The sequence below is a fragment of the Vipera berus genome (assembly GCF_964194415.1).
Source record: "Vipera berus genome assembly, chromosome: 6".
In the NCBI taxonomy this organism is placed as follows: Eukaryota; Metazoa; Chordata; class Lepidosauria; order Squamata; family Viperidae; genus Vipera; species Vipera berus.
The window spans coordinates 3,402,267-3,414,762 of NC_138208.1; the positions used below are offsets into that span (position 1 = coordinate 3,402,267).

The following is a 12,496-nucleotide window of genomic DNA, read 5'->3' on the forward strand; positions in this document are numbered from 1 at the left end:
ACTGGAAGTTTTTAAGAAGAGGCTGGACAGTCATTTGTCTGAAATGGTCATGGGTTTCCTGCCTGAGCAGGGGGTTGGACTAGATGACCTCCAAGGTCCCTTCCAACTTTTTTTTCCCAACACTGGAAAAAAGTGACTTGAGGACCGTTTTTCAGAGTTGTGACCGTTGCAGCATCCCCAACGGTCGCGTGATTTACATTCGGGTGCTTGGCAGCTGATTCACACTTATGACGGTTGCAGCGTCCCCGGAGTGTGTGTGTCACGTGATCCCCTCTGGCGACCTTCCGACAAGCAAAGTCAATGGGAAAGGCAGATTCACTTCAAAACCGTGTTACTAACTTGCCCCCCGCGGTGATTCGCTTAACAAATGTGGCAGGGAAAGTCATAAAAATGGGACGAAAATCACTTAACCCAACGTCTCACTTAGCAACCTAAATTTTGGGCTCGACTGCGGCCGTAAATTGAGGACTAACCTGTATTAGGACCGTTTTGCTGCCTTGAGTTACTTGGGATAAAAAGGCGAGATTCTGAACTGAATCAAATCAATGAAGTAAGTGAATTAAATAAACAAATTAAATAAAAAGAAAGAAAATAAGAAAAAAAGAAAGAAAGAAAGAAAGAAAGAAAGAAAGAAAGAAAGAAAGAAAGAAAGAAAGAAAGAAAGAAAGAAAGAAAGAAAGAAAGAAAGAAAGAAAGAAAGGGGTCAGTCAACGAGATGGGCAAAAGGAAGCAGAAAGGAGGGAGGGAGAGAAGGAAGGAAGGAAGGAAGGAAGGAAGGAAGGAAGAAAGAAAGAAAGAAAGAAAGAAAGAAAGAAAGAAAGAAAGAAAGAAAGAAAGAAAGAAAGAGAAAGAAAGAAAGAAAGAAAGAAAGAAAGAAAGAAAGAAAGAAAGAAAGAAAGAAAGAAGGGGCAGGCAACAAGATGGGCAAAAGAAAGCAGAGAGGGAGAGAAGGAAGGAAGGAAGGAAGGAAGGAAGGAAGGAAGGAAGGAAGGAAAAGAAAGAAAGAAAGAAAGAAAGAAAGAAAGAAAGAAAGAAAGAAAGAAAGAAAGAAAGAAAGAAAGAAGGAAGGTAGGTGTAAAAAACAAACCGAGAACTTTCTTTTACGAGTTGAAAAGTTAAATGTCACCTTTGGGTCCTGTAGACAATGGTAACCACGGCAAACGAGATCGAGGTGAGCAAGCCGTAATCTAGCCCCAGAAACACCGAGGCAAGAAAAGCTACAATCCAAATGGCCTAAAAAAAATAAAATCAAAGAATCATCCAATCTGTAATATACAGTTTATTGTCTCTGGAGATTCTCAGTCCATCCAGCTCATGGTTGTCCCAAAGGTGCTTTTTCAGGAGGCAACATGTTTTTGTTTTTCTTTGAAGACGTTTCACTTTTCATCCCAGAAGCTTCTTCAGCTCTGACTGGATTGTGGGGAATGGAAGGATTTATACTCCTTGCAGAGAGCTGGTCCTTTGTCTTCTTTTAAAGAGTCATTGACACCACTTGGAGAAGACTCCACAGCCATTTGCACCACTCAGGTGACCCTGAGGACACAGGTAAACCTCCCAGTGCCTCAACAACTCGCTAAAAGAAGGCAAAGGACCAGCTGTCTGCAAGGAGTATAAATCCTTCCGTTCCCCGCCATACGGTCAGAACCTGAAGAAGCTTCTGGGATGAGAAGCGAAACCTCTTCAAAGAAAAACAAAGAAAGTCCAGTTGCCTCCTGAAAAAAGCACCTTCGGGACATACACTTTATTGTTTTTCAATGTGACCGTCTGGGCTTGAGACAGTCTTGAAATGGCAGCAGGCTAACTGTTTCTCCATTTCCATGTGTGGCAATTTATACTGAACGAACTAATCGGACGCAGGTTTCTAAATGTTTTTCAATTTATTGATGCAAAACAAAGCACGAATTCTTCCCTGATCCTGTCACTAGCTAAAAAGACCCTCAAACACAAACCCACAGAAGGATCCAGTGGAACTGCTTGCCTCCAGAAATTGTGGGTGCTCCATCACTGGAGGTTTTTAAGAAGAGAGTGGACAGTCACTTGTCTGGGATGGTATAGGTTCTCTTGTTTGAACTGGGGGCTGGACTAGAAGACCTCAGAGATCCCTTCCAGCTCTATTCTATTCTATTCTATTCTATTCTATTCTATTCTATTCTATTCTATTCTATTCTATTATATTCTATTCCGTTCTGTCTATTCTATTCTATTCTATTCTATTCCATTCCATTCTATTCTATTTTCCTATATTCTATTCTATTCTATTCTATTCTATTCTATTCTATTCTATTCTATTCTATTCTTTCCATTCCATACGTTCTATTCTATTCTATTCTATTTATCATATTGACTTCTCTTAGAGACCAAGAGCAGATTCTTAATTCCATTATTCTATTCTATTCTATTCTATTCTATTCTATTCTATTCTATTCTATTCTATTCTATTCTTTCCATTCCATATGTTCTATTCTATTCTATTCTATTTATCATATTGACTTCTCTTAGAGACCAAGAGCAGATTCTTAATTCCATTATTCTATTCTATTCTATTCTATTCTATTCTATTCTATTCTATTCTATTCTATTCTATTCTATTCTATTCTATTCTATTCTATTCTTTGCTCCGCGAGCTGCATTGGTTACCAGTTGTCTTCCGGGTGAGGTTCAAGGTCTTAGTGATGGTTTTCAAGTCCTTACATGGCATGGGTCCGGAATACCTCGGGGACCACCTGCTGCCGGCGTCAACTCCCCTCCGCCCTGTGCGTTCCCACAGAGAGGGCCTCCTCAGGGTGCCTCCGGTCAGAGAATGCCGGCTGGTGGCCCCCAGGGGGAGGGCCTTCTCTGTGGGCGCCCCGGCTCTGTGGAATCAACTGCCGGTTGAGCTCCGGATGGCACCGGATCTCCGCTCCTTCCGGCGCGGGTTAAAGACCCACCTATTCGAACAAGCTGGCCTGGCCTGATGGGGAGTTAATTTAGGGTTTTAAATATTTGTATATTTTATTGTTTTATTTTGGGCATTAATTTAATTCTATTTTAACTTTTGTATTTTTGTATTTTTATTATATGCCCTGTTCACCGCCCTGAGTCCTTCGGGAGAAGGGCGGTATAAAAATTTAATAAAATAAATAAATAAATAAATAAATATTCTATTCTATTCTATTCTATTCTTTCCATTCCATATGTTCTATTCTATTCTATTCTATTTATCATATTGACTTCTCTTAGAGACCAAGAGCATATTCTTAATTCCATTATTCTATTCTATTCTATTCTATTCTATTCTATTCTATTCTATTCTATTCTATTCTATTCTATTCTATTCTATTCTATTCTATTCTTTCCATTCCATATGTTCTATTCTATTCTATTCTATTTATCATATTGACTTCTCTTAGAGACCAAGAGCATATTCTTAATTCCATTATTCTATTCTATTCTATTCTATTCTATTCTATTCTATTCTATTCTATTCTATTCTTTCCATTCCATATGTTCTATTCTATTCTATTCTATTTATCATATTGACTTCTCTTAGAGACCAAGAGCATATTCTTAATTCCATTATTCTATTCTATTCTATTCTATTATTGTTCTGTTCTGTTCTGTTCTATTCTGTTTTCCATTCCATTATTCTATTCTTCATTCCATTATTCTATTCTATTATTCTATTCTATTCTATTCTATTCTATTCTATTCTATTCTATTCTATTCTATTCTATTCTATTCTATTCTATTCTATTCTTCATTCTATTCTATTACATTCTACATTCTATTCTATTCTATTCTATTCTATTCTATTCTATTCTATTCTATTCTATTCTATTCTTCATTCTTCATTCTATTCTATTACATTCTACATTCTATTCTATTCTATTCTGTTCTGTTCTGTTCTGTTCTGTTCTGTTCTGTTCTATTCTTCTGTTCTGTTCCAATTCTGTTCCATTCCATTCCATTCCCCTCCCAGATCCTGAAGCATCATTGTACTTGAATGAATTGATTCTTAGATGGATGTTTTTCCTTGTGCAATGTAACAGTGACAGGGGAATGCTGGACTAAGTGCAGCAAGTTAAAAATAAGGGGTAAAAAACTGAAGAAAAATCACTCACCAGTTCAATCTTGCTGGTTCTCCAAAAGTGGGCGATATCTGCAAACTGTTTGAACATGCCTTTCAGATTGACCATCACAATTGCTGCCAGCACAGTCTAAGAAAACAATTTATTTTATTTATTTATTTATTTTAATTCCATTTATATCCCGCCCTTCTCCGAAGACTCAGGGCGGCTTACAAACTTAGCAGTAGCCTTCATTCTATGTATATGCCTGCTTATTAGGGCTTTCACACACACACCAAGCGGCATTATTACAAAGTCAGCTTAATTGCCCCCAACAATCTGGGTCCTCATTTTACCTACCTGGGAAGGATGGAAGGCTGAGTCAACCTTGAGCCTGGTGGGATGCGAACCTGCACTAATTGCAGGCAGCTGGTGTTACTTAAGGAGGCATTAGCCCACTGCTCCACCATCATGTCAATCCTCGTCAACAAAACTCCATTAAGAGTCACCAAAGAAAATGACATACGTATTTTAACCTGGATGGAAGGCTGAGTCAACCTTGAACCAATTTGAGAATAGTATGATTTATTTATTTATTTATTTATTTATTTGAGAATAGTATGATTTATTTATTTACTTTTTGGTCTGAATTCATGTAAAAATCATTCCAAGCATCTAGCCGTGTGCATGCCTTCAAAAAAATAATAATAATAATAATTCCAAACGTGACAAGAATAAAGCATTCAAGGAAACAAGAAATACTTTGATTTTTTCTGGGCGCGCGTTTCTCAGAAACCGATGAGATGCTTTTATGACAACTGCCAGCAATATCTTTCAGATGGCTGCTTTCCTAGTTTTTGCCTTTTTAAAAAAAGGTTAGCCTGAAACTAACCTTGGTGGAGCAGTGGGCTAATGCCTCCTTAAGTAACACCAGCTGCCTGCAATTAGTGCAGGTTCGCATCCCACCAGGCTCAAGGTTGACTCAGCCTTCCATCCTTCCCAGGTAGGTAAAATGAGGACCCAGATTGTTGGGGGCAATTAAGCTGACTTTGTAATAATGCCGCTTGGGGTGTGTGTGAAAGCCCTAATAAGCAGGCATATACATAGAATGAAGGCTATTGCTAAGCACATTGATTTGTGCTTCTTAGATTGTAAGTCGCCCTGAGTCTTCAGAGAAGGGCGGGATATAAATGGGATTAAAAAAACAACAACTGGCTGTGCCTGCTTGCTGACAAACTAGTTTAAATCTGTCAATTGCAAACACTTTCTTCGATCTGATGAGAAAGCATAATAAAATATATTCACTGTAATTAAGGACATAGGCAATCTTCTGTTGGGACAACAAATTGCCAAAGTCTCCTCTTAAGTCAAATTTGTATATGAGCTGTTACAGTATTATGATGTAGTAATAGCACTTAAGGCTCATATACCGCTTCACAGTGCTTTACAGCCCTCTCTGAGCGGTTTAAAGAGTCAGCCTATATTTCCCCCAACAATCTGGGTCCTCCTTTTACCGACCTCGGAAGGATGGAAGGCTGAGTCAATCTTGAGCCCTATCAGGATTGAACTCTGCGGGCAGAGTCAGCCTGCAATGCTGCATTCTAACCACCATGCGCCAAAATAGCATTGTGTGATGGATTTGAATCAACGTGTATTCAACTCAAATTTTGCTACAACAGGCTCTGTTCTTAACCACGGCTCGTCCTTAAACCAAGACATTCTTAGCCTGGGGACTTCCTGAATTCAGAGAGAACTTTAGAAAAAGCTAGTGGTGTTTATGTGGGACCACCAGAGAAAAGGATACAGGATTAAAGTATCTAACATTTACCTATGATGTGGGTTTCCAATTCTGAGACAACCAAGCCGTAAGAAAGCTCGGTTTAACAGACGCAGTTATTGTGGCGCGGTCAACAGGAATTTCAACGCTGCTTATTTAGACCTCTAGAGACCCACTTACCTGTGGCAAAGGTGAAAAGAGGTAACCAATGGCAAGGATCACCAAGAAAACCATAATGGAGGACAGAGTTCCTGCAATCTGAACAAAAATAAAAAAATCAGAGAAACATTTTAGTTAAGAATAAGGTCTAGGTCAGGATGTATCTGCTTCTCGGATGAAGTTCAGCTAATCAACCTGACAATTTTACGTACAAGTGCCATACACAGGTGGTGTCAGAATCCATTTATATCATATTCATAAATTGAATGTTTCAAACATTATTCCATGGATTCTGCCATCTCCCGAAGAGAAGAGAATAGATGTGTATTGAACCGGTATTAGGCATTTCAAAGGAAAGGAGAAGCCTTTTGAACTGGGGAAACAAAAGGGGGGGCTAGCATCTGGCTTTTGTCACGGAAGAGAGCAATAAACACGAAGGGTCCTAACTTCCTTTTTCCCACGAGATGGATGATACGAGGTAAATGATGGGGGGGCTGACCAAATGGGGTTAAGGGGGGTTAAACTGGGAACTCTTTATAAGGGTTTACTTCGTGGAATAATGTTAAGTCCTGTCTCGTTTCCTACAACCAAGCATGTCATAGTAAAGATTCTTTTTGGAATAGATTTGACTCCCAAGAATTTTGTCTTCCTAAGACGTGGTTTGGGGTGGGTCCTGACAGGTGGTCCTCGACTTGCAGTCACAACTGAACCCCAAATGTCTGTTGCTAAGCGGGACACTGCGACCGTCAGAAATATGAGCCAGTTGCCAAGTGGCTTAATTTTGATCCTGTGACAACGGGGACATTACTCAACCTAGTAAGGGGATGCCTTTTAACGGGACCAGCCACGTACCCTTTCTTAACTCTCCTTAACCAAAGGGAAAGGTGTCAGATTAAAAAAAAGTCGGTATTTTTCCCACCTGCGTCTTCCCTCCGGTGCCTTCCTGAACGAGGCTCCGAGACATCGAGCAGGTGATAGCAAAGGTCTGGAAAAAGGATCCGGTGGAGTTACAGATGCCCAGCGCGATGAGTTCCTGGGAGAACAGAAAGGGGAGAGAAGAGGACGTGTAACAAACACGATGAAAGAAAACCACAGTGGCACGACGGATTAACATTCCCCACGAGGGAGAATATTTGTAGCTCAGGGCTGAAATGAGGGGCCTTTGGTGCTCTCTGAGCTGGGTTGTTTTCTTGCAAACCTTTCACGACCCAGCTAGGTAACATCATCAGTGCTAGAAGGGAGTAGGCTTTGTGGAATGATGGAGGAGGAGGAGGAGGAGGAGGACTGTAGGGTCCTTGGTGCTCTCTGAGCTTGCTTGTTTTCTTGCAGACATTTCATGACCCTAATTAGGCAACACCATCAGTGCTAGAAGGGAGGGGGGATTGTGGAATGATGGAGGAGGAGGAGGACTGTGGGGTCCTCGGTGCTCTCTGAGCTTGCTGGTTTCCTGGCAGACGTTTCATGACCCAGCTAGGTAACATCATCAGTGCTAGAAGGGAGTAGGGTGTCTGGAATGATAGAGGAGGAGGAGGAGGAGGAGGAGGACGACGACGACGACGATGACGACTGCGGTGTCCTTGGTGCTCTCTGAGGTGGGTTGTTTTTTTGCAGACGTTTCATGACCCAGCTAGGTATCATCATCAGTGCTAGAAGGGAGGGGGGGTTGTGGAATGATGGAGGAGGAGGAGGAGGAGGACTGTGGGGTCCTTGGTGCTCTCTGAGCTTGGTGGTTTCCTGGCAGACGTTTCATGACCCAACTAGGTAACGTCATCAGTGCTAGAAGGGAGTAGGGTTGCTGGAATGATGGAGGAGGAGGAGGAGGACTTACAACCATGACTGAGCCCCAAAGCAAGACAGTTAGTAAGGGAGCTTTGCCCCGCTTTACGACCTTTCTGGCCACACTGGTTAAGTGAATCATTGCAGGTGTTACGTTAGCCACTGAGTTCGGCTGCTTCCCCTTGGCTCTGCTTGTCAGAAGGTGGCAAAAGGGGAATCAAGTGACCCCAGGGGGACGCGGCAACCGTTATAAATACGAGTCACTGGCCAAGCGTCCGAATTTTAACCACGTGAGACCACGGGGATGTCACAACGGCTGCAAGCACGAAAACTGGTCGTAGGTTACTCTTTCTCGGTGCTGTTGTAACTTCAAAGCACTAAGGGGAATGCTTGTACCGGGAAACGCATTTCATCGATTGCAGAGTGTTACCCAGGTCACGAGCAGCAAGGCCGAGGTTACAATTCGGTTACCTGATTTCCATCAACTGTGTAGCCGTGCTTGAGAGCAAAGATTTTAGCCATTGAGATGGTCATGGAGAAGCCAACGAGGGCTATAGCAATGGCATCCACAAACACTGCTGGGATCAGGCTGACGTCAGGAATTTGAGGACGGGATAATCTAGAAGAAGGGGGGAAAAATCAGTTACATTACAGGGCTACAGGGCTAGGCTGCATTAGCAGAGGGAGAGAATCAAGATCAGGTGAAGGGTTAATACCACTTTGCAAGGCCTTGGTAAGGCCACGCTTGGAATCCGGCATCCGGATTTGGTCACCACGATGTGAAAAAGATGTGGAGACTCTGGAAAGAGTGCAGAGAAGAGCAACAAAGATGATCAGGGGACTGGAGGCTAAAAGATACAAGGAATGGTTGCTGGAATTGGGTACGTCTAGTTTAATGAAGAGAAGGACGAGGGGAGACATGATAGCAGTCTTCCAGTATCTCAGGGGCTGCCCCAAAGAAGAGGGAGTCAAGCTCTTCTCCAAAGCCCCTGAAGGCAGGACAAGAAGCAACGGATGGAAACTAACCAAGGAGAGAAGCAACCGAGAACTAAGGAGAAACTTCCTGACTGTTAAGAACAACTAACCAGTGGAACAACCTGCCTCCAGAAGCTGTGAATGCTCCAACACTGAATGCTTTTAAGAAGAGATTGGACAGTCATTTATCTGAAATGGTATAGGGTCTCCTGCCTGAGCAGGGGGTTGGACTAGAAGTCCTCCAAGGTCCCTTCCAACATCATTCTCCTCCTTTTTCTCCTCCTTATTATATTGTTATTATATTATTATTGTTGTTGTTACTGTTATTATTATTATAAATTGGGAGGCTCTAAGAACACAGGTAGCTGTTACCAACCATTCTTTTAGCCACTGTTCAAAGTTACATCGGCACTGAAAAAAGAGACTCACGAGCCGTTTTCACACTTAGGACCTGGGTCACGGGATCAAAATTTGACCACTTGGCAGCTGGCACGTATTTATGTCGGTCGCAGTGTCCTGGGGATCATGTGATCCCCTTTTGCAACCTTCTGGCAAGCAAAGTGAACGGGGGAGCCAGGTTTATTTCACAGTTGTGTTACTAACAGAACAACGGCAGTGATCCACTTAGCAACTGTGACAAGAAAGGTCCTAAAATGGAGCAATCATTCGCTTAACAACTCTCTGGCTTAGTAGCAGAAATTTTGGGCTGAATTGCGATCGTAAGCAGAGGAGCCCCTATACACTCCCCCGTATATTTCATGCTTACCCACTAGGAATGTTCCCAACAATGTCGACGTTGTAAGTCTTGGACAGATTCATTCCAGCTGAAACTCCAGTCCCGATGACCACCTTAAACACACACACACACACAAAACAAAACACTTAAGAGTTCGGATGGAAGAATTTGGGAAGAAAAGTTGAGAGAAGGAATCCTGTTTCTATCGCTATCTTCTAGCCAACGAAGCAACCTAGAACTAAGGAGAAATTTCCTAAAGGTGGGAGCAATCAGTCAGTGGAAGAGCTTGCCTCCAGAAGCTGTGGGTGCTCCATCACTGGAGGCTTTCAAGAAGAGACTGGAGAGCCATTTGACTGGAATGGTATAGGGTCTCCTGCAGGAGCAAGCGGTATATAAGTCTAAGTGCTACATCTCTATCTATCTATCTATCTATCTATCTATCTATCTATCTATCTATCTATCAATCATCTATTTATGTATCTATGTATCCATCATCTATCCATCATCTATTTATGTATCTATATCTATTAATCATCTATCATCTATCAATGTATTTATTTATGTATCTATTTATGTATCTATGTATCCATCATCTATCCATCATCTATTTATGTATCTCAGTGGGTTAAGACGCTGAGCTTGTTCATCAGATGGTCGGCAGTTTGGTGGGTCGAACCCCGAGTGCCACGTAACAGAGTGAGCGCGTTACTCGTCCCAGCTTCTGCCAACCTAGCAGTTCGAAAGCACGTAAAAATGCAAGTAGAAAAATAGGGACCGCTACAGTGGGAAGGTAACAGCGTTCCGTGTGCCTTTGGCGTCCAGTCATGCCGGCCACATGACCACGGAGATGTCCTCGGACAAGCGCTGGCTCTTCGGCTTTGAAATGGAGATGAGCACCGGCCCCTAGAGTTGGAAACGACTAGCACGCATGTGCGGGGGAACCTTTACCTTTTTTTTATCTATCAATCATCTATATCTATCAATGTATTTATATATCTATTTATGTATCTATGTATCTATTTATGTATCTATATCTATCTATATCAATCATCTATTTATGTATCTATGTATCCATCATCTATCATTTATGTATCTATGTATCTATTTATGTATCTATGTATCTATTTATGTCTGTCTCTGTCTGTCTGTCTGTCTGTCTGTCTATCTATCTATCTATCTATCTATCTATCTATCTATCTATCTATCTATCTACCTACCTACCTACCTACCTACCTACCTACCTACCTACCTACCTTACCTATCTGTTTGTTGCAAGAATTGAGTATGTCTAGGTTAATGAAAAGAAGGACTAGGGGTGACATGATAACAGTCCAATATCTCAGGGGCTGCCCCAAAGAAGAGGGAGCCAAGCTATTCTGCAAAACACCTGAAGGACGGAAAAGAAGCAACAAGGCAAAGGGAGAAGCAACCTAGAACTAAGGAGAAACCTCCTGACAGTGACAACAATTAACGAGCAGAACAGCTTTGCCTTCAGAAGCTGTGGGTGCTCCATCACTGGAGGCTTTCAAAATGAGACCGGAGAGCCACTGGTCTGGAATGGTATAGGCCAGGGTCTCCTGCTGGAGCAGGGGGCTGGACTAGAAGACCTCCCGAGGTCCCCCCCCAACTCTTATCATTCGATGCTCTGGGTTCCGAGCGAATGGTTCAGCTAGGGTTTCAGACCTACCACAATGATCTCCAGTGGAATCGGAACCACCAACCTCTTCTTAAAACGGTCATTGATTTCTTTGCCGCTCAGTAGCAGAACGATGCAGAGGAGCCCGACGACTAAAGTGGCCGTGTTGGTTCTGGTGATGTTGGAGAACACCTCAATCAAACTCTGAAATAAGACAAGACAGAAAGATAGCCAAATTAGGTCTGCAGGGATACTAGGAGAGTTATCCGATGCTTTGGATGGGGTCCGTGAAGGAGACTCGCCTGTGGCCTGAAAAAAACGATCCCATTCTTCTGGGACTGCAACAGGAGCAATCTTCCAAAGGGTTCTCGGGACTACAACTCCCATATTCCCTTGGACTGGTCGTGTTCTTCAAAGCAGGTAGGAAGCAAAGGGCCAAACGAAATCTACCAGCTTGCTTATTCCCATCTTTTCAAGTTCCATTGGTCAGGGACAGCCTAATAAGTGACGCATCCTATTACAGACGGAGCCAGATTGGTCTAGACCAGGGGTCGGCAACCTGAAAAAGGAAAAGAGCCACTGGGAACCGGTTCCATCACACATAAAAAAAAGTGAGAGCCGCGTGCGTGTGTCCATGCACGCGCATCCGCAAAAAACTGTTTTGCGCATGCGCAAAATGGTTTTTTCTTGCGCATGCGCGGATGCGCGCGGTTGCCATTTTTTTTAATGTGTGATGGAACCGGTTCCCAGTTGTGCAACGGCGACGGCCCGTTTGCAGAGCTACCGCCTTCGGCAGCCTGCAAACGTGCCACGACAGCTTTCCCAAAGAGCGGCGCCGCTGCCCGTTCGCGCGGAGGTGCACGCGCACCTCTCCAAAGGTTTGGGGAGGTGCGTGCGCACCTCTCGGAATGGGCAGTGGCGCCGCTTGTTGGGAAAGCTGCCGTGGCCCGTTTGCAGAGCTGCCGCTTTCAGCAGCCTGCAAACGTGCCACGGCAGCTTTCCCAAAGAGCGGCGCCGCTGCCTGTTCGCACGGAGGTGCGCGCGCACCTCTCCAAACGGGCAGTGCCACTCTCCATTTGGAGAGGTGCGCGCGCACCACTGCCCGTTCGAAGAGTTGCACGCGCACCGGGCGGCTGGGAGCTGCAGGAGACGGCTCAAAGAGCTGCGGGTTGCCGACCCGTGGTCTAGACTAGAGGTTAAGGGTTGAAAGCAGGAGATTGTGAGTTCATGTCCTGCCTTAGCCACGAAAGGCAAATGGGTGACCTTGGCCCCGTCACTCTCAGCCCAACCCACCTCACAGGGTCGTTGCTGTGGGGGAAACAGGAGAAGGAAGGTGTGTTGGAAAGTTCATCTCCTTGAGTTATATGTAAAAATAATAACTGAATAATAAG

General features: G+C 43.4%; 1 protein-coding gene across 4 annotated transcripts in view; it reads right to left on the reverse strand.

Annotated features, from left to right (window-relative positions):
* The window catches only part of SLC26A5 (solute carrier family 26 member 5), a 42,057-nt gene that overhangs the window by 11,556 nt on the left and 18,005 nt on the right, over positions 1–12,496 (reverse strand). For all 4 annotated transcript variants that reach the window (XM_081331541.1, XM_081331539.1, XM_081331538.1 and 1 more), the window contains 7 exons: positions 11,157–11,309; positions 9,500–9,582; positions 8,230–8,377; positions 6,902–7,015; positions 6,004–6,081; positions 4,101–4,196; positions 1,127–1,233 (listed from right to left, as the gene is read on the reverse strand). In XM_081331541.1, coding sequence (XP_081187667.1) covers positions 1,127–1,233; positions 4,101–4,196; positions 6,004–6,081; positions 6,902–7,015; positions 8,230–8,377; positions 9,500–9,582; positions 11,157–11,309 — 779 coding nt within the window. The remainder of the gene's footprint in view (positions 1–1,126; positions 1,234–4,100; positions 4,197–6,003; positions 6,082–6,901; positions 7,016–8,229; positions 8,378–9,499; positions 9,583–11,156; positions 11,310–12,496) is intronic.